The 19931-nt window shown below is 47.7% G+C and overlaps 2 protein-coding genes across 17 annotated transcripts in view; one reads left to right on the plus strand and one right to left on the minus strand.

Annotated features, from left to right (window-relative positions):
* MFF (mitochondrial fission factor) overlaps positions 1–8182 on the plus strand; it is a 28758-nt gene extending 20576 nt beyond the window's left edge. For 9 of the 16 annotated variants that reach the window (XM_045297344.1, XM_045297309.1, XM_045297317.1 and 6 more), the window contains 4 exons: positions 2181–2213; positions 3735–3794; positions 6229–6313; positions 7315–8182. In XM_045297344.1, coding sequence (XP_045153279.1) covers positions 2181–2213; positions 3735–3794; positions 6229–6313; positions 7315–7446 — 310 coding nt within the window. In that variant the 3' untranslated portion in view covers positions 7447–8182. The remainder of the gene's footprint in view (positions 1–2180; positions 2214–3734; positions 3795–6228; positions 6314–7314) is intronic. The other 7 variants (XM_004701654.3, XM_045297353.1, XM_045297337.1 and 4 more) reach the window with 2 other exon arrangements.
* A 5084-nt stretch (positions 8183–13266) lies between these two features.
* Positions 13267–19931, minus strand: part of TM4SF20 (transmembrane 4 L six family member 20) — a 12476-nt gene continuing 5811 nt past the window's right edge. Inside the window, exons 2-4 of the mRNA XM_004701657.2 lie at positions 18691–18756; positions 16971–17122; positions 13267–13566 (exon numbers count right to left, since the gene is read on the minus strand). Of these exons, the coding sequence (XP_004701714.1) occupies positions 13302–13566; positions 16971–17122; positions 18691–18756 (483 nt within the window). The 3' untranslated portion in view covers positions 13267–13301. The remainder of the gene's footprint in view (positions 13567–16970; positions 17123–18690; positions 18757–19931) is intronic.

Raw genomic sequence — 19931 nt, forward strand, 5'->3', positions numbered from 1 at the left:
GTCTGCTTCCACCACCACCACCACCACCCTACTTAATGCACGTTGGTGCTGCAGCAGCGAGCCCTTACCTTGACTCTCAGCCAGGAGGGCCGCCTCCTCCCTTCTGTAGAGGAGCTGGTGATCAGGGCTCTGTGCCAGGTAGATGCTGGGTGACTCGAAAGTGCTGAATGAGGCTTATTTCCAAATCCTATGTAGATGAAATTATAACCCAGCGATAGAATCCGAGCACACTGGAATTGTTAAATCCCAACACCCTGAAATTAGTTTTCCATACACACACAGTTCATTCTAGTACTCTGGAACTCAAAAACAAAACCACTCTTTTTTCCTCCAAAATAGAAATTTCCTTTGAACTTCACGTTCAAAATGACTGGGTCAGAAACTTTACTAATGTAAAATGTACGTTGTATTCTTTTATTATGAAAAACCGCTCTAAGCCCTAAAGTTGATTCATAGCTCTAATTCCAGTGAATTGGTCACTTAATTTTCCCCCCTGAGAGCCGATGACTTACGTGAGGTTTTTAAAGCATGTGCCATAGGGTCGCTCCCAGCTCACGGGGGCCTCTGTGAAAGATGAGGCCCCATGTCCACAGAGGTCTGCAGCCTTGGAAACCCCGGGGAGCAGTGCTGTCCTTGAGGGCCTCTGGGAGGCCACATAATGCCAGCGGGGGTGGAGTGTCCCTTGAATGATAATTTGCTCCTAGACACAGAGCATTATGTCACCTGGGAGCTGAAATTCCCATTCGTTTTATTGGTTGGCTTCATGATTGAAAGATAGTTTGAAAAAAAAAAAAAAAAATGATAGTTTGGTTTCTTCTTTTTTTTTTTTTCAATTAAAGTCTCTTAGCAATCTAAACATTGACCAAGATCAAATAATTGTGGTAAATCCATTTTCATATTGCTCCCATGGGAACTCTTTAGATACAAGCAATAGGAATGTGACATTTGGATAATGTTCTCGTTGCATGATGATCAGACACCACTGTTTACCAGCCTCAGTGCTGACGTCCTTTGCTCTGTGCCTGTTTTTCTTCTGTCGATGTTAGTGCTCCCGGCTGTTCTGCCAACGTCACTAACAGTAAAATCTCACCCTCGGTCTTGGGCCGTCCCCCAGGGACATGGACATGAAGGAGCACTACTTGGCAGAAAGGAAAACGTAGGAAACGAGCTTGCTCCCTGCTTTTGTACTGTAAAAGAGTGCAGACTCATAGTGGCCGGGCATGAGAGCTATTTTGATTTTCCACGTTAAGGAACTCTGCGAACAGGGTGATGTGCTGTGTTTTGGAACAATGATGATTCGAGCCAACCGAGCTCAGTGGGAAAGCAGAGTCCTAGGTCTGCTTAGAAAGGTTGATTTACAGGGTCATGACCGTGCATTTGTAAAACTGAGAGACTGACATTTTACCAGAATCCCTGGGACGAGCTCCAGAGCAGGTCTTTGGTCAGTGCAAAGGGAGTGACCGTGACTGGTTAGGAAAATGCCCTCCCCTCACCCCACACCTGTGAGAGATGGGCATCTTGTTCTCCTTTGCAGCATCCCAGCATTTTAAATGAGGAACTTGATTTCTACAAAGGGATTTTTAAAAAATATCCACAGACTAGACACGCCTAGCACACTTAGGTTTTATTTTTAGGAGGGACTTAATGGTTTTTATGCCTGTTTTGTTTTTATAACTTATACTAGTTTTAAGTGGATAGACTAAGAGACCAGTGTGTAGGGGGTGGGGGAGTACATGTTATTACCAGTATCCCTATAAATATGTCATTTGGAAGACCCACCAGTACAGTCACAGCTGATACTGTATTTGTGACTACTTGTCTTTTTAAAAATATTTCATGTCTGAGGGGACTTCAAAAAGTTCATTGAATCCCCCTCATGTAATTCCTAATCCCCCAATTATATATCTATGCAGAAGTTTACATTTGTACAGCAACTAGCGCATGTTCCATTAAGTCAGACTAGACATATTAACAACTTAATGCTGGTGCTTGTAGCTTTGGGTTTCCTTTTTGCCACTCAGACTCCTACCATGAAAACCTACTGTGAGCATAATATTTATCAGACTGAAGAGATTGTTTGAATATGTGTTATATCGTACTTAATGATAGAAATGGTACTTGAATGAACTTTGCCAAATACCTGTCTAATTGACTTTCATATTATGTGTGTCGGTTGCCAGTGTAAGAAGACAAAGTGAAATGCGTTGTGAAAGGTAACACATTCTTTTCTGCTCTGCCCTGTGAGAGGGAAATCTCTGTGGTGGAATATGGAGAATCGGGCAGACTCACTTTAGCTGGTTTTGGCTTTGTTTTTAATGGCTCCAGGGAAGCCCACGCTGGTGACTTGATGTGGTTCCCCATTCTCCTGTTAGTGTTATTTCAGATGGTGCTTAACTCAGTTTTCCTAATTCCACAGACAGGGGTGAGGCGAATAGAATGAGCTTCACGCAGGCTCTTAAGCCAACAAAATACATGGCTGTCCCCTGGCTCCCCAAAAGTCTCTGCATCCTTTGTCCGGTAGCCTCCAGATATTCAGCACCAGTAGTCCCTTTAGGCAAGGAGCCCCGGTGGCCTCGTGGTTACGTATTAAGCTGCTAACTACAAGGTCAACTGTTTGAAACCACTGGATGAGGCTTTCTACTCCTGTAAAGAGTTACAGTCTCATAAACTCACAGGGACAGTTCTATCCTGTCCTACAGTGTCACTATGATGAGTCGGCATCGACTCAATAGCAATAAGTTTGGTCTTTGATTTGGTACCTTTAAGAAGTATAGAAGCTAAACACTAAGGTGTTCCTTTTACATTGACTTGTCAAAATTCAACAGTTTTGACGATCTACAGGGAAAAAGTCTAGGCCATTAGAATTCAACACTGACTATTGGAATTGTCTTCCTACCTAAATTCAGGCCCAAATTGATCTGAGACATTCCAAGGAGAGAGAATCCTACTGAAGACCATTGGAGAGATCCTGTAGCCCTTCATCTCCTCCCTCAGATTAATAAATGGTGCCAACTGCTTTTGAGGGAATTGACCAGGCATACATAAAGCGCTGACTTTTCTGATTTAAAGAATAAAGTTGATTGGCATGCTAACGGCCTCTCTCAGAAGGTGGCCCTGTCTTCTAGGACCAGCGTCTGCCGAGACCCCTGACAAGCCCCACAGAGTTTCCCCTCAGCCCTGTGTGACGCTCCTGGTTGTCTCCTGGGGCGACCCTCTCAGATTGGCTTGCAGCATCTGTAATGGGCAGCTCCCCAAGAACTGAAGGTTCTCCTTAAGATATCAGACACTGCTCAGAACAACTGGGCGGGGGCAGGGGGTAGGGGTGAGGGTGGCTGACTTCAGACGAGCAACCACGATCATCATGCAGGTGCCACTAACTGGTCCCCACACGTTTCCTTTGCAAGCTGCTGGTGGTTTTCCGCCCCCCACCCCCACCCCCCCATCCAGAAGAGACAGCCGCCCCGTCTCAGGATTCCTAAATGAAAACAGAGGCACCAGAGTATATGTGCTGTGTACGCTGGCGCCATCAATTGGCATCTTGCACACTCTGTGAAAGCCATAAAACATGGAGGACATAGGACATGAGATTGTTACAAGTATCCGCAAGCTTTATATTGTATCAGGACATACAATGTACTCATGTTTGACATTGATTTGTCTTATTTTTGCTTTTATTTATTTACTTCTGTCTCCTGATTCTGTCTTGTGCCTTCTCCCGCAAACACCTGCCTTAGACCTGTGTTGCGTGGTGGGTGTGCTGCCGCCACTTCTATTCCTCATCATGACAACGTCAGGTAATTCCCCATCTTTGTCATCCTCGGGGTCCACCGGCAGTCCTGTTTGTGTTCGGCAGTGCATGTGGTAGCCATGCCTCTGTGATAGCTCCTGCTCCTGTACCTGTTCTTTATGAACACCCCTTGCCCCCTGCTCCCTCCCCTCACCCCACAGTCTCTGTGGCGACAAGGGGTCCACTCGTTTAAAACATGGGGTCACCCCGCAGGAGGAAAGCGCACGTTGGCATTCTCCTTGAGCATGTGATACCTGAGGCATTCGAGTGAGAGGTCACTGTGTGTGCTAGCCTCTCTAGAAGGTGCCATGCAAGCACAGGAGCATCGGACACCTTCTTGGCTTGTACCATCCTCATTGAGCCCAGGGCTTTGACCACTGGTCGGCATAGCATCCCTGCTGGGAGAGTGAGGCAGGAAGTGGGGGTGCTAGTCAGCATAGCGCCCCTGCTGTAGGATTTTTCCAGTCTATCTGCTGCCTGGTTTCCCTTGACTGTTAATTGATGAACACACACACCCATCCACCTTCACTCCCCACCTAACCATCATGGTCAGTTTTCTCTCGTGTTTGCCTGTGAGTTTGTGGCCCTTTGCTCATCCTGTGGACGTGTTCTCAGCCAGGAGGCAGATCTGGTGTATTCGTTCCAGGATTTTTGTTCTGGTAAACACAGGTTTTAGTGTAAAACACGGATTATAAAGCTGTGGGTTCTTTTTGTTGCAAAAAGCCTGAGATCCTTTACAAATGGTTTTCTGTACAGCTGACACCTTAGCTAATCCAGACCTTAGTGAACTCTGGATTGAAGCTGAGGTTGTAAGTAAGCATTTTCGTGTGTGCTTCACTCTGTATGTCCGGTCCAATCTCTTCCACCTTTGAAGCAATTCTCGATGTCCTGCTTTTCTGATCGTTCATAATCTGTGTGCCCTCGGGGGTAGGACAGTTGCACCTGAGGTGACGAGAAGTCCCAAGCCCTTATTGTTTTCACTAGTCATTTAGTAATTCCTTTTAATCATCAAAAGAATCATTAACACGTGTCTGTAAACTTAGACATTTGCTAACTGATATCGTTGCTTGCCATGAGAATAGAATTTCCGCCCTGTTCTCGTGGAAAATGAGTTCCTTTAGCCCGACTGTTCTAGAGTCAGTATGGCCTTGTCCATAGCTGTCATCATGCTGATGTGGGTGACCCTGGTGGCAGCAAACTGCGTGCTAGTTCACCAGACAGGCTGCTGCTGCTGTGTCTGGGGAAAGCAGGAGGTGGGGGGGGCCGGGTGAGGACTGGCTTGGACTGTTACAGTGTGGGGTCCCAGGTGCCCACTTTGGGTGGGTTTCATTAGAGTAACTTTTTACTTCAGTTGGAGGAGCCCTGGTGGCACTGTCAGGAAAAACATTGGGTTGGCAGTTTGATACCATTAGCTGCTCCATGGAAGAAAGGGGAGGCTTTCTACTCATGTTAAGAGTTACAGTCTCTGAAGCCCACAGAGGCAGTTCTACTATGTCCTATAGTGTCGCTCTGAGTTGGAATCTACTCGAAGGTAGTACGTGAGTGAGTTCATTTATATTCTGCTAAGAATAGTTACTAAGCATTCTGCCAAAATCATTATACAGGACATAAAACAGGCACATGAAGTGAATTGTATGGTCTGTAACTTGCAGCTCAATAAAGCTATTATTAAAAGAAACAAAGGCGTGGAAATCCAACCAGAGGAGGAGTGGGTTTGTGTGTATTTGCTTCCCACAAGGCTAGAAGGACCACTGCCCCGTAAGGAATAACAGCCTCTGGACAGACAGCGCTGTTACCGGCGTTTCCTCTGGCTTTGGTCCCAGGGCTTTCGAGGGTTCTCACGTTCTATGCAACCTTGTACTTGTTTCTGAGCCAATTCCAAAGCTAAAGGTGGTGACGAGGTGTATTGCAGGCGTTTTGCAGTGGCCTCTGTGGGAGAGCCTAGAAGAGAGGAAATGAGTAACAGGGAAGAAGAAATGACTAGAAATGATAGGAGATGAGGCCGTGGAAGGAAGAGACAACGTTCAAAATGATCAGTCTTGTCTTTGTGTGTTTTAGTTAGACTTTGTTATTTTACTTGATGCTCTCCCAGTGAGTCTGTAGCCTGTGAGACTGTGAGGGACCCGAGTTGTTTCGAGGCACCCCTGTTGTTGCATCCTAGGGGGCCCCTCGGGCACTCAGCAGGGCACGCTGCCAGCCCAGCGAGTCTCTCATTGCTGCCACCTTTAGTCACAAGTTGTTCCCCTGCCAAAGTTTCAGAGCGTTTTCTCCGTAACGTACCGAGCTGTGATTGGCCGCCCCTGCCCTGTTCAGATAGTCCCGTTGTGGGGAGTGCCCGCTTTTTCAACAGTTCTTCGAGCCTTTCTTGCTATGTCTTGTAACCTGCAGTTTCTCTTGGTCTAGTCTAACACTCAGTTGTGCTTTTGTTTCTTATCTGGTAGGTACGGCATTTCAAATATGGACACATCCCTTGAAGTTGCTTCAGATGACATGACGGTTGTAGATGCAGCTTCCTTAAGACGACAGGTATTCACGTCTCCCCTGAGCTCGAAGGCTACATTACATTGGCACCCAATTGGTTATCATTGTCTCATCTGCAGAAACCATGGCAGGAAATCCCTGTTAGGGAGTCATCAGTCCACTCCTGCTCAGATTCTCTGATGTCGTGATTGTGGTAGCAACCCCGTGCTTGCTCATTTTGAGGCTCTGCAGTGGGCGGAGCTCTGCACATATTGGCGAGTGCTCAGTGCGTGGGGAAAGTGAATAGTCAGTCATTGGCTGCATGCTGCCCCAGTGGGGGAATGTGAGCTAGTTCCAGACAGTTGTTCAGCCAGCAGCAGTTCCTGTTAAGGACCAACAAGCAGGGCCAGTGCTGCCACCTAAGGGAGGCTGCTAGCAGCTGTGCAGTTAGCTTCCTGTCCTGGGGGGCCTGAGGGACATCCCTCAGGGAAGGCAGCTTTAGCAGATGAATGAGGAGCAGCAGGGCAGAGTAACAAGAAGCTGGTAGAAGGGCATGGAGAGAGGCAGGAGGACCACATTCCTTCTGCTATGGTTGGTCTGCTAACCACAAGGTCAGGGGTTCAAAACCACCAGCCGCTCCTTGGGAGAAAGATGGGACTTTACTCCTCTAAAGAGTTATGGTCTCAGAAACCTGCAGAGGCAGTTCTGCTTTGTCCTATAGGGTCACCATCAGTCAGAATCAACTTGGTGGCAATGCGTTACAGGCGCCTTGCCCACGTACATGGGTCTTTCCCACCAGATAGCAGGTGCAGCTGTGCCCACTTCTCACTGTCTAGTCATATAAGGAAGGATGGTCCCCTCTCTCACTCAGAAGTTGGAAGAAGGGAAATGAAAAGCTACCTAAGCTAATCTGGGTGGCATTTTTTCCCCCTTAGTTTTATTTGTTAATTTTCCTGCACATGAAACGTTGCATTTACAGTTCTTCTTTCTGACAGACTGTTATGCTGCTCTAAGAGATCCGTGCGATGCCTTGGCCCCTCAGTCCCGTCTGTTGTTTCCTCCCTCAGATAATCAAGTTGAATAGACGCCTGCAGCTGCTCGAGGAGGAGAACAAAGAGCGGGCCAAGCGAGAGATGGTCATGTACTCCATCACAGTCGCCTTCTGGCTGCTTAACAGCTGGCTCTGGTTTCGCCGCTAAAGGGAATCCCAGCGCTCAAAGAGATTTGGCTCAACAGCGAGAAGTATAAACAATTTGCAAACGTCTTTGTTTCTGTCTTTGCATTGAATGCCGTTTTATATAGTCCGTTCCCTGAAAATGTGTTTCTCCCGGAGAGGCAGGATGGCCCGGTTTGCAGCAGTAAAAGTAGCCTGTGTCACCCCACCACGGTGTCCTTGGAGCCGGCCCTGCAGGAACACCTGTGTACCCTGCCCCCAGCCCGTGCATGTTCTGTAAATAGGTTCCATTGTGTGCGTGAGAGGCCTCGATCTTCGCCTACTCAGCCCTCAAGACTGATTCTCTAAACGGGAGAAAGGGTGCACAGAGGAAGGATGGAGGAGAGGATCTGAGAAAGGGCAGCTCTTTTCTTTGTTTTTTATTCTCAGACAGTGCTTGATCAAACCTATTTGTTACTGCCCATTACTGTGTCCCCAACCCAGCACTAACGCGCCTGCAGCCCTGGTCTCGGGCCAGATGGAAGGAAACCAAGTCCCCCCAGGTCCCCTGGGCGTCTTCAGTCGGCACCTGGACCGCGGAAAACCCAGTGATCCCTGACCTGTCAGCGGCTTGTCTAGGGGGCAGTGCGTGCTGTCTTGTTTTAGTTCTGCAGTTGGTTTTCTCTGTGATGCGTTTCTACTCGGCCCAGGTGTGAATGATTTTACGATCTGCGGAATAAGGTACAATTGTAGTGTATTTAATAAACTGGTCCTCCAAAGCAGTGTTTGTCTATCGAAAAATTTTATTTCTTTAGCTTGAGCTGTGAGTGACCTCCCGTATCAGATCTGAGCTGACAAAGCGAAGGTGTCTCCAGGCAGAGCCCCGGGTTCCTGTGACCGGGAGGCTCTTGTCTCTGGAGCCAGTCCAGCGGGAGTTGATGCGTGGCTGCGAAGGAGCTACTTACTGGGCCTCTTTTCCCACCTCCGGCCCTGTGTGGTGGGTGGGCATCAGATGCATTGTAGGTGCTTTTTCGATTGGTGGAGGGACGTAACTTTGCCATCGAATGCAGGGTTTCATTGCTAACATTTCTAAATTTTATGAGAAATCAAGTCGTGAGAGTCTTTTCCCTCTGCAATAGAATTCTTGTTAGCTGCCGCATCCTGCCCTCCACATGGCTCCAGTCTTTCCACCATGGCGCCCAGTGTGGGTGAAACACCAAAACCGAGCCAACCACACCCCATCCAATCAGTTCTAACGGGTAGTGATGCTATAAAACATACTAGAATGCCCCATAGGGTTTCCAGGGCTGTAAGTCCTCACAGCAGCTGTCTCATCTTACTCCCATCAAGCGACCTCTGGCCACAAACTTCCGGCCTTCAGCTAGTAGCCCGGGCGATAGCCCCACTGAGACACTAGTGAAAGGCAGTCGAAGGAAACTCCTTGGATAGAGACATTGGTATTTCTGTTCCCCCCTGCCCCCCATTCTCACTGGCAATAACGGGGAAATTCTTTTCCCTACAGCTTAGGTTCATTATCATTTGTTTTCTCATGAGACACTTAAAAAACTTTTGGATAATGGCCTAATGATGGATTTACATTAACTAAATGTACACGTGACTGCTGGAGACTAGAAAGTTCATGTGAAAATGGAATTGAAAGATAGTGAAATTTTTCCACGGATGTTTTGAAGCATGTGTGTGTGTGTGTGTGTGTGTGAACATGACAAAGATTCTGTGAGAGAAAACCTCCAGACAAGATGGAGGTGATGGCTTTGAACAAGTGGGCGTGAAATGCTTTCCCCCAGGCCAAAACAAGGGAAGGCAGGCCTCTTGGGAGAAAGAAGCAAGTGTAAATGCTGTCTTTCTCCCTGATCATTAACACCACCCCACTCCCCACTGGACTGAAGGCCTGGGGCTTGCCCCTGAAGGCTCTGCAGGGGCAGGGGAGACAAAACTGCCTTCCCAGCGATAGCAGACCCTCTTAGAATAACCGAAGAGCCTCCCTTTGGGTGGGTGAATGTGTACAGTGCCGGAAGTGAGCCAAGTCAGCCTTGCCGGTGCTATAGCAGTGGTTCTCAACCTTCCTATACAGTTCCCCATGTGGTGGTGACCCCCCCACCACCATAACATTATTTTCGTTGCTACTTCATAACTGTCATTTTGCTACTGTGATGAATCAGGTGACCCCTGTGAAAGGGTCGTTTGACCCCCAAAGGGGTCTCGACCCACAGGTTGAGAACTGCTGGTCTAGGGAGTAAAAGGCAAGCCAGTTACCCTGGATTCAGTTCTTCATGCTGGGACCTAACCCAGGTGGACAGGTTTGTCTGAGGTTCTGTTGGTGGGTTGGGTCCTCCAGCCCTGGCTCACTGCCTTCTAGCTTATAGCGACCCTATAGGATGGGAGGAAGAACTGCCCCTGTCCGTTTCTGAGGCTGTCAATCACAGCTTCTCAAACTTATTTGGCCTACCACCCCCTTTGCAGTAAAATATAATTACTCAGCACTGACCGCCCCCCCCCAGCGATTAAAACTTATACTACAGCTCATAGTCCAAGAAAAAGCATCTATTTTTGCAGCCTGTTCATGAACACCACCCCAAATCATTCCATTGCCCTTCAGGGGGTGGTATCACCCACTTTGGAAAACACTTGTAAATTTTTTGAGGAACAAAAAGCCTCATCTTTGTCCCCAGGAAAGATTGGTGGGTTTGAACTGCTGACCTTGCATTTAGCACCCTACGTAGCCCATTACCCGCCAGGGCACCTTGGTGAACAGAAGAGCCTGGATTTAATCCAGATTGCTAGGCTGCCAGAGTGGTGCTTTTTCCTCCGGTACAAGGTATGCATCTCCATGGGAAGGTGGCTGTGGCCTCCAGCAGGAGGAATTCATCCCGGGTAGGTGGGTGGGCACGACTTCTCAGAGACTGGTGAAGTTGAACTCTGCAACGTGCAGGCAATTCAACAAGCAGGAATGTAGACAGACCCCAGGTGTGCAAACAGCATAAGGCGAGCTTGTAGCAGAGGCCGTCAATCTAGTTCGTGTCCGCCCCATCCCGTGGTATCCATACCACAAAGCGTGCGTAGTAAGTACATGAGTCGGTCAAAAAGTACTGCTGCTTCGGTTCTAGGTCACGTCTGCACGGGCTTATTTCAAATAAAACGTCTCTAAGCTTGTCTCCGATCGGTAGATGGCTGCAGACAAGTTCTCTCGGTCACACACCCTGGTCTTCATCTGTCTCAGTGTGTGCCCGTGAATCCCTCTGACCTTAGTGACTAGCTCGCTGTCAGCATTGTCAGGTGGATTGTGGCAGGGGTAATTCGGTTAAAATGTAACGCCTCATCACTTGATCTAAAGTGATCTACACTTTTTAATACTTCCTGCTTTCTGTTTTGTCTAGGCATCGTTAGGTTTTGTTTGCTTGCTTGCTTGCTTCCTGTCTGCGTTCTGGAGGATTTTCTGTATATGAAATCCGGAATAGGTGGCTCTTTAGGGGCAGACACTGGAAGGAGGGTTGCCTAAGGGTGGTGGGATGGAGAGCTAACCACAATGAACACAAGAAAGAAGAAAATGCTCTAAAATTGTGATGATTACACAAGTCTTAATATGATTGAATGATTAAAATGTATGCGATGTGAAGTATATAGCAATACAACCTTTTTTTTTTTTTTTTAAGATCTGATCAAAAGAGCAGCCTCAAGGGGGATCTGCTGGCCCTCAAATTCAAGGCAGGGAGGTTGGCTCAGAATGTTACAGTAACTCCCAAGGGGTGATCGTGATAGCCTTTCTCCCAAACAGAGAGATCCCACATATTCCTTAGGAAGAAGTTGAGAGGAAGCAGAACTCCACTGCTGAAGAAAAGGTCAGGAAAGTGTGCCAAGAAACGGGGTTCCTTCGCAGTGGTGCATCCTTCCAGGAAGTCCCGTCCTTATCACCAGAGACCCTCTTGGAAATCCGCAGGGCCAGTTCTCCCTGTGCCACAGGGCCACTAGGGGTTAGAGTCGACTTGGACATGAGTATTGAGAGAAGTCATGGGAAACCAGAATTAGAAGATAATGGAGTTTTTCCTCAAGCTTTTTGAAGCCCCCTGGACTTTTTCTAAGCCTCTCGCATTTAAGTCAGGCCAAGTGGACGAATGCGAATCCATGGGAACAGGGCGGGAGCCCTCTAGGGTAAACGGGGTGGGGGAAGACATCTCTCACTCACTGCCTTCAAGTCCATTAACTCGCAGCAACCCTACAGGACAGGGTCGACCTACCGCGGTGGGTTTCTGAGACTGTGAACCTTTATGGGGGTAGGGGACTTCACCTTTCTCCCAAAAGTGATTGTGTGGGTGTTGTAAATTACTCCTCGAACCTTCCTGAGTGAGCATAGAAAAGGCAAGAGAAATAAATGGCAGGAATAATCAGTCAAAACACTAGTTTCCTCATATGGTCTGTTTTAGACATTTTAATAAGTTAAGGACCCTTCCAGTATCCCATCTTTTTTAAAGACTGTCATAGCAGAAACCAACTCTTTGTCTTTTGCTGTAGGTATTGTTTTTCATTATTATTATTTTAAAAATGCAAACATCAGGAAATAAAAAGTATAATAAATCATAATGTATCCATCACCTCCATATAATAACCAGCTCTTTCCCCCTGAAATACTTTAGGAACATAGTTACCCCCAAGGACATAAATGTGCATTTTTCATGGCATAACCATAAAAATCATTCCCATACCTTACAAAATGAATGCTTCTTCAGAGATCCACCTACCCACTGCCATTGAGGCAGTTCTGATTCTTAGTGAGCCTGCAGGACAGCGTGGAATGGAACTGCCCCTGGGAGTTTCCGAGGCTGTAAATGTTTACAGAAGCAGAAAGCCTCACCTTTCTCCCAAGGAACAGCCTTGCAGTTAGCAGCCCAATGATTAGCCCCCTAAGCCATCAGGGCCCCTACATCTAGTTCATAGATGTCGATTTCCTCCGTTATGCTCAGCAAGGTCTGGTTCAATCTCATCTCTCGACCAAATGGTCTGGAACGGTTCTCCCAACCCATCCCATCTTTTCTTCACCCTGTGACCTTTCTTCTTGAAAAAGGGGTGGGGGCAGGTATTACCTACTATCCCCCTCTTGGAGGTTATGTGAAAGCTTCTCCCTTATATTTCCATCAGTTGGTAATTGGATCTAAAGACAACTATATTCAGCATACCTTGTGGTAAAGGTGATGATGGTGGTTTTTTTTTTTAATCCTCAGCCACCAAGCCAATTCCATCATAGCTACCCTAGATCGAGTGTCCCAAGTTTCCAAGACTTCCCATCTTTATCCGAGCAGCTGGTGAGTGGGAGCCACTTACCCACTGGTTAGCAGTCCTGTGCTTAACCCACATCACCACCAGGATGCGTTGAAGTGAAAGTATAATTAAGTCTTTTGACCCAATTTGCAGGTCAGGGCAGGTACAGGGGAGAGGAAGCCTTCACATGAGCCCAAAAGGTGGGGCAGTAGGTAATGCTTGCCCTTCCCCCATCACCATTTTCAAGAAGACAGTATCAACTATTCATTCCTGTTTCCTCTTCCCCCAAATACATATGTGCGCGCACGCACACACATGCACGCACGCGCGCACACACACACACACACAAAGAGATAGTTACAAAGTTTGCATAGTACACAGGTAAACTGAAAGCCGTTTCTTTCTCTGCAGGACCAGCCACCGGTGGTCCTCTGCACAGGAAACCAGTAAGCAAATACCAACACTTGTTATGCATGAACCATGGCCCCAACACTATCTTCTGTGCCAGGAATGGTACACACAGCTTTCTCAGGATGTTCCACCATTGTACCACTCAAAGGGTGTACCTGAAATGCAATCCCCCAATGACTCAAAGCACTTGCAATTCCACTTTATTCCCATCAGCGGTGACTAGACAATTCGGCTTCTCTGTCTAGAGACCCCACACAGGCAGCCAAGGAAGCCAATGACCATCTGACTGAGAGCAAAGAGGACCTCCAGGCTCCCCACCAGCAGCAGGCCCAGGAACACAGAGAAGTGGACCATCCGGTACATCTTCTCTTTGGAGTCAAAGTGCAGGCCATGGGCCCTGGCCACACTGGAGTTACTGGAAGCATCCTGCACACAAGAGTTGCTCAGAAACCACTCCAGGTTGAAGGATTTCAGATTAAAGTCACTGAAAAACAAAAAGGGGCGGGGCAGAAGTACATTGAGACACTAAGCCAGACCCCATGTTGGGCCCAGACAGTCACAGATGGTCAAACCAGATGTGCTTGTGTGTGAACACTCCTGCCCAGAAACCACAGCAAGTACTAGCGTTCTGATTATGTGCCCGTTTTTGTTAGGTGTTTTTGAGTCAGTTCCGACTGGTAGCCACCCTCCTTAGCCCAGAAGGAAGCACTGCCCAGCAGCCATGTTTGAGCCCATTGTTGCAGCCACTGTGTCGATCCATCTCATCAAGGGTCTTCCCCGCCTTCATTTTTTTTTTTTTAACCAAGCATGATGTTCTTCTCCAGGGTCTGGTCTCCCCCGGTGACATGTCCAAAGTACGTGAGATGAAGTCGTGCCGTCCTTGTGTCTAAGGAGCTTTCTGACTGTCCTTCTTGCAACCTGTGGGACGGCCCTGAGTTTCCAGGTCTCTCTCTCTCTCGAGTTTCCTGCCTTTGACAAGTGCAGTTCTTCGAGAGGCAAAGATTTAAGGTTTCCTTCTCTGTCAGGGGAACCCTGTTGGCTCAGTTGGCTCATGAAACCCTGTGTCCTTTTCTTCCAGTTTTACAAATGGTGCCATTCCTCCAGGTCAGAGTAGAACGGCCCTCTGGGGTTTTAAAGACTGTAATCTTATTTGTTTCCCCCTTGGTGATAATCTTTTGCTTTGTTGTTGTTGTTTAGTTATATGAGGGGGTGCCCCTCAAAAAACGTACTTTGTTATTTTTCAAAGCTATGCATTTAAATCTTTTTAACAAAACAACCTTATCACCTTCAAAGTACTCGCCGTTACACTTAATACATTTGTCAAATCTGCGATTCCATTCTTGAAAACATTTTTCAAACTCATCTGTTTGGAGGGTTGGCAGCACCTCCCTCAGTTTTTCTTCACCTCTTCTATGTCATCAAATCACTGTCTTTTCATGTCCCTCTGCATTTGTGGACACAAGAAGCAGTTGCACCGAGCAAGTCAGGTGAGTAAGGTGTGAGGGGCAAGAGAGTCATGCTGGTGTTTTGCCAAAAACGGGTGCACTGAGATGGCTGCATTAGCATGGGCATTGTCATGGTGGCAAAACCCCCTCTGCCACAAATCAGGCCTTTTTTTTTTTTCTCACACACTGCTACACAATCTTTTCAGAATTTCTAAATAGAAAGCTTGATTAACAGTCTGACTTGGTGGAACGAACTCCAAATGCACTATCCTCCTCACATCAAAAAGACACATGAGCATTGGTTTTGGGGAGGTACTCCCTTGTATAGTCATCTATTTATTTTTACAATTAATCATATTGAAAAGAGTTGTACAATCATTACCCCCAAGAAATCTTATAGCACCTTCTTCTTTCTTATGCACATTATTAGCTTCTCAATTTTCTCCCAACTTCCTCTGCCATAACCCTAAGAAACTCCTAATCCAGTTACTATCTCCATACGTATACCTATCCTGGATTTCCTAAATAAAAGCATATGAAAAACAAACAAAAGAAAACTAACAACAAAATGAAACAGAAAAGTCTCAATCGTAAAGAAACTATTAAAAACTAGAAAAAATGTAAATGAGTCCAAAGGAAGAACAAATGATAGGGTGTTCCATTTTAACCTAATGGACTCTGCATTAATCCACTGTCCAGTGCACTCTGTCCGACAGCAAGGCTATCCATGACCAGAAGGGATTCACTAGAGGTGCAGTGACGTGGGGACCCAACAAATGGATTGGGGGCTTTCACTGTCATCCATAGCCTTCTGCAAACGGAATACTGAAAACTTAAGCACCGTTCCCGCCTCTGATTTTATTATTCACAATCGTTCCCTCTTAGATTTTATTTTTCACAAACCTTGAATCACACAGACTGCTGTGCTTATTCTTTCTGCCCACTGGGCACCATCTGACTTCTTCACCACACTTTGCTGTAACATCCATATCTTCAGTGATATATTCATGAGGGCAAGTATTGAGTAGGGCCACGTCATAAGAAGTAATTTTTCTTACATTAGGGCTGTGATTAAGTGCAAACTCAAAATCCGTTCATATCGCTATGGTTTATTTATGTCCCTGGTTCACTTTAGAAACATCCTTATCATTTTATTAGGGAACATTATGATTCATCCTCCTGGGGTATGTGGTAATTTTGTCAGTAGTGTCATTCATTTAGCCAATGGTAGAGAATTTTAAATACTGTTGAGAAAAGGAAAGTGCACAGGTGTAGGACAATATTTTTTAAGACTAAAATGCATGGATCGTTGACTTGTATTAATCCATAGCTTAGGGGACTGGACACTATGCAAACAATGAGGGGTGGGGGTAGGGTAGAACTTCACGGAGACACAGCCATTCCTGGTGGACCTTAGTCCATGTCATAAAAAAAACAGAGTATGAAAATAGCAACTAGATGGTCATTCCAAAGGTCTCATCTTGACGGAAGCTGCCACATCTTTCTCCCTCAGAGTCCATGGTGGGTTCAAACCCCTGACCTTCCAGTTAGCAGCCAAGCACGTTTCTGCCACACCACACGGACTCCTTTCAGGTGGTCCCACCACATCATTTAAATAAACCATTTACCTATGTAAGCTTTATTGAACTTGTTCAGCGGGAAGATGATGGAGAAGATGGGGAATACATGGTAAAACTCTTCCGTTATTTCTAACCACCTGGCTTGTGCGCTTTGGTTCAAAGTGTCGAGCCCCTAGCATGTTCATGGTACATCTGCTGATCTCTCTGGCTGCTTGGTTTCCCTTTGTGCAAATGTGCAAGGCTTTTGGTTTCACTGACTGGGTGTGTTCTTCCTTTTTAAAAAAAAGTCTCGACCTACAGGGAGCATGTGCTTGCCAATGTCGTTACCTCCGAAGCACAGAGAGCAAATGAACTTTTCACTCCCCACAGGAGTTCTCCAAACAGCAAAGTTAAATTTCTGGCATATCTTTCTGGATTTTTTTGGGGGGGGTGGGGGTGGGGGCAGGGGATGTCTCTCTGTAAACATTTAAAACTCATGGAAGCTGGCTCAGGTAGAAACCTGTCAGAGAAGGTAAACACAGATCGTTCCGCTAACGGGGAGCCATGCAAAATCATGAGGCAGCCCTGTCAAAGGTGCAAGACCTGGAAAAGCAGCCCCGCCGAGACCTGGCTGTCACAGGCTTCCCTGCGTGCAGGGCATCTTTAAAGGGCACACATAAGCCAGCAGAGACCAGCGAATCCTAAGGATTCCAAGACCGTAGCTAGGCCACTTCGAGAGGAGACTGTTCCTATGTGAATGCATATGCTAAATGCCCGAGCACCAGTTCACCCCAACAAACAAACAGAAACAGGCCTGGTGGCTACAGCCCACAGTGCTAACTGGGCCAACAGTAAGGACCAGGTCATGGAAAGCAGCTACTCACTCCAGGTCTTTCAGGGAAAACTTGCAGTTGGCGGTACTGTTGTGCTGAGGGTTACAGATGAGAGGTCCTGCGAGGAGGGCTTGGGTGGACACCAGTATGCAGTACACGGCGCCGACGACGGTGAGAACGTTCGTCAGGGATGAGAATAGCATCTGAAACATCAAGCAGAGCCGTTGGCGGAGGTCTCCTGACATGTCCGTGACCTTGTCCCAGCGCAGCTGCTTCTGCAGCACTTTCACTGCCCCCTCAGCCACCCTGCTGTGCCACATCTTGAGGTCACAGTTGGGTTGGGTATGAATTCAAGAAGACAGACAGAGGAGTCGCTGCCACTTGGCCGGACCCACCGGAAGAGCTGAGCTACCTGCTGTCATGTGTTTGCATGAGCTTGGAGCGAATTAAATAAGATGGTGCATTTGGAGCTGAGTGACACTTCAATGCTCCTCAATACCTGTTCCTTTCCTTGACTTGTAACCAAGTTACAAATTGGGACATATGACTGGGGTTGGGGGACCCCAAAAAACTCCATTTTCTCACAAAGTTTTTGAAACCCCTCTGGAACGAGTACAGGTCTCAGGTCCCTAGGTGATGTCAATGGTTGGCCATCTAGACCCAACCAAGAGTTTGGAGGTTTGATCTCTTTTCCCAGGCACCGCAGAAGAAAGGCCTGGGGGTCTGCTGCCATAAGATTTTCTCACAGCCAAGAACAACCCATGCAGCAATTCGACTCTGTGACACCGTGGGTCCCACGAGTCGCAATCAACTCCATGGCCACAGTCTGTTTGTATCGGATCGTTTGGGGGTTAGGTTGTTGATGTTCAGAGGAATTGTACACAATGTTTAAAACCATGACCGCCTCTCCTTGAAGTTAACTGGATGAGGACACCTCTCCTTCCCGGTCTGACTGACTGCTTGGATGCACGAGAGAACGGAAGATCTGGTCTCCACGCTGGGTTTGCACACCGCACACAACCACACAGCCTTGGAACTATGAGGTTTGCACACTGCACACAACCACACAGCTTTGGAACTATGAGGTTTGCACACTGCACACAACCACACAGCCTTGGAACTATGAGGTTTGCACACTCACTGCACACAATCACACAGCCTTGGGACTGTGGGGTTTGCACACTGCACACAACCACACAGCCTTGGGACTATGAGGTTTGCACACTGCACACAACTACACAGCCTTGGGACTGTGGGGTTTGCACACTGCACACAACCACACAGCCTTGGGACTATGGGATTTGCACACTGCACACAACCACACAGCCTTGGGACTGTGGGGTTTGCACACTGCAAACAACCACACAGCCTTGGGACTGTGGGGTTTGCATGCTGCACACAACCACACAGCCTTGGGACTATGGGGTTCTCACACTGCACACAACCACACAGCCTTGGGACTATGGGGTCCTGATCACCCTGCCTGACACTTCTAAACCCCCAGGCTTGGCTGGCCTTTCGACTGATGAAGCCCGGGATGGAGGGAGGGCCTGAAGGGTAGCTGCAACGCTGGATTCTTAAGGAAAAAAGAAAGAATGGTCTCACAGTCCATCTGCTCTTGAAACCATCCCAGAGAGTGATGCGTTGCTAAGAGCTCCCGTGGTTCCGCGGGCACTGGAGTTGCTGGGGGTGTCCTGGGGAGAGCGAGGGGCAGGGCTCTCTCTAGCCAACAGTGGAGTGCATGTCTCTGGCTGCGTGCTCACATACTCACCCCAGTCTTGTGGTTGCAGCAAGCTCTCTTCCTTGCTGACAAGGACATCGTGGTCGCTGGAATGGCCTGGGAACGACAGGAATAGGAACCGTGAGCCTGATGACTTCCTGTCTCATGCAAGAATGGTGGTCCCGACTTTCTCCCCAACAGTTCTGGGGAACCCGACTCAGAGAACAGAAAGACAAAGGACAATTTGCTCTTGCGGCTGCCATGTCCAATTTCAACCCGAAAGTCACGGGAGAGGAAGGCGATGGGGAGGCATGCAGGATGGTGAACTGAAACTCGGCCTCCTAGGTTCTGGGTTCACCTAGAATATTTTGAGAGGGGCTTGGAACGCATGTCACTTGGGGTAAGGCTTTCATTCCTTCCTTTGCAAGGAATATGCCTGGAAGAATTGGTTGCATCCACATATCTACTTTTTTTTTTTTAAGGTACTGCAACCTGCAGTTGCTAATCCAATTTTCCAAGAACGGTGGGAATTGGATGAGCCTCCTGCAAAGAAGCTGCCGATCTCATTGGCCTGATGGCCAGGAACTCGGCCTGGCATCCCCACCTCTTTTCTCCTGTCCCTGATGTCCTCCTCGCCTCTCGACCTCCCCACCCCCAGGTCACCATCCTTTCCACGGTTCGCCCAGGGTACAGTCTGAGAATGCATTTTGCTTCAACACTCCTTTCCCGACTACTGTCTCCATGATACGTAGCCGTCTCATCATAACACAGGCATTCCGAAAGCCCACCCAGGCTGCATTTGGCAACACGGGCAATAGCACCCTGGGAAGCTGTCAGAAATGCCGTCATGGCCTCAGGACTTGGCTTTAAAGCATTAAAGGTAACCCATCCTCAGTGACCATGAAAGGGTTCTTCCCGGAAGAAGTTGTGTCCTTGTTAAAGAGTGATAATGTGGATGGATGGGTGGATGGATGGTGAGAAGAGTTCTACGAACCCCCACTAAAATGATAAAAAAAAAAAAAAAGAGTGGGACGCAAATAACTTCCTCCCGATCGAGAAATTTCAGCCGTCAGCTCTGTGGTGGTTGTTTGTCAGTTCAACACCTGCCCTGACCTGTTCTCTCCCTCTTTCCCCGCTCTTGCCTCCTAGAGCTTTCTTGAACTCGGTGCCATGCCAGGCACTGTGATAACGCTACTCATGTTTCAGCTCATTAGAGCGTCCGAGGGAGTCTGAGGCCAGGGCTGCCACCATCACCCCCATTTGACTGATGAGAAAACGGAGCCACAGAAAGT

Source organism: Echinops telfairi, unplaced genomic scaffold (genome assembly GCF_000313985.2).
Source record: "Echinops telfairi isolate 266 unplaced genomic scaffold, ASM31398v2 ScPeMD7_3;HRSCAF=10, whole genome shotgun sequence".
In the NCBI taxonomy this organism is placed as follows: Eukaryota; Metazoa; Chordata; class Mammalia; order Afrosoricida; family Tenrecidae; genus Echinops; species Echinops telfairi.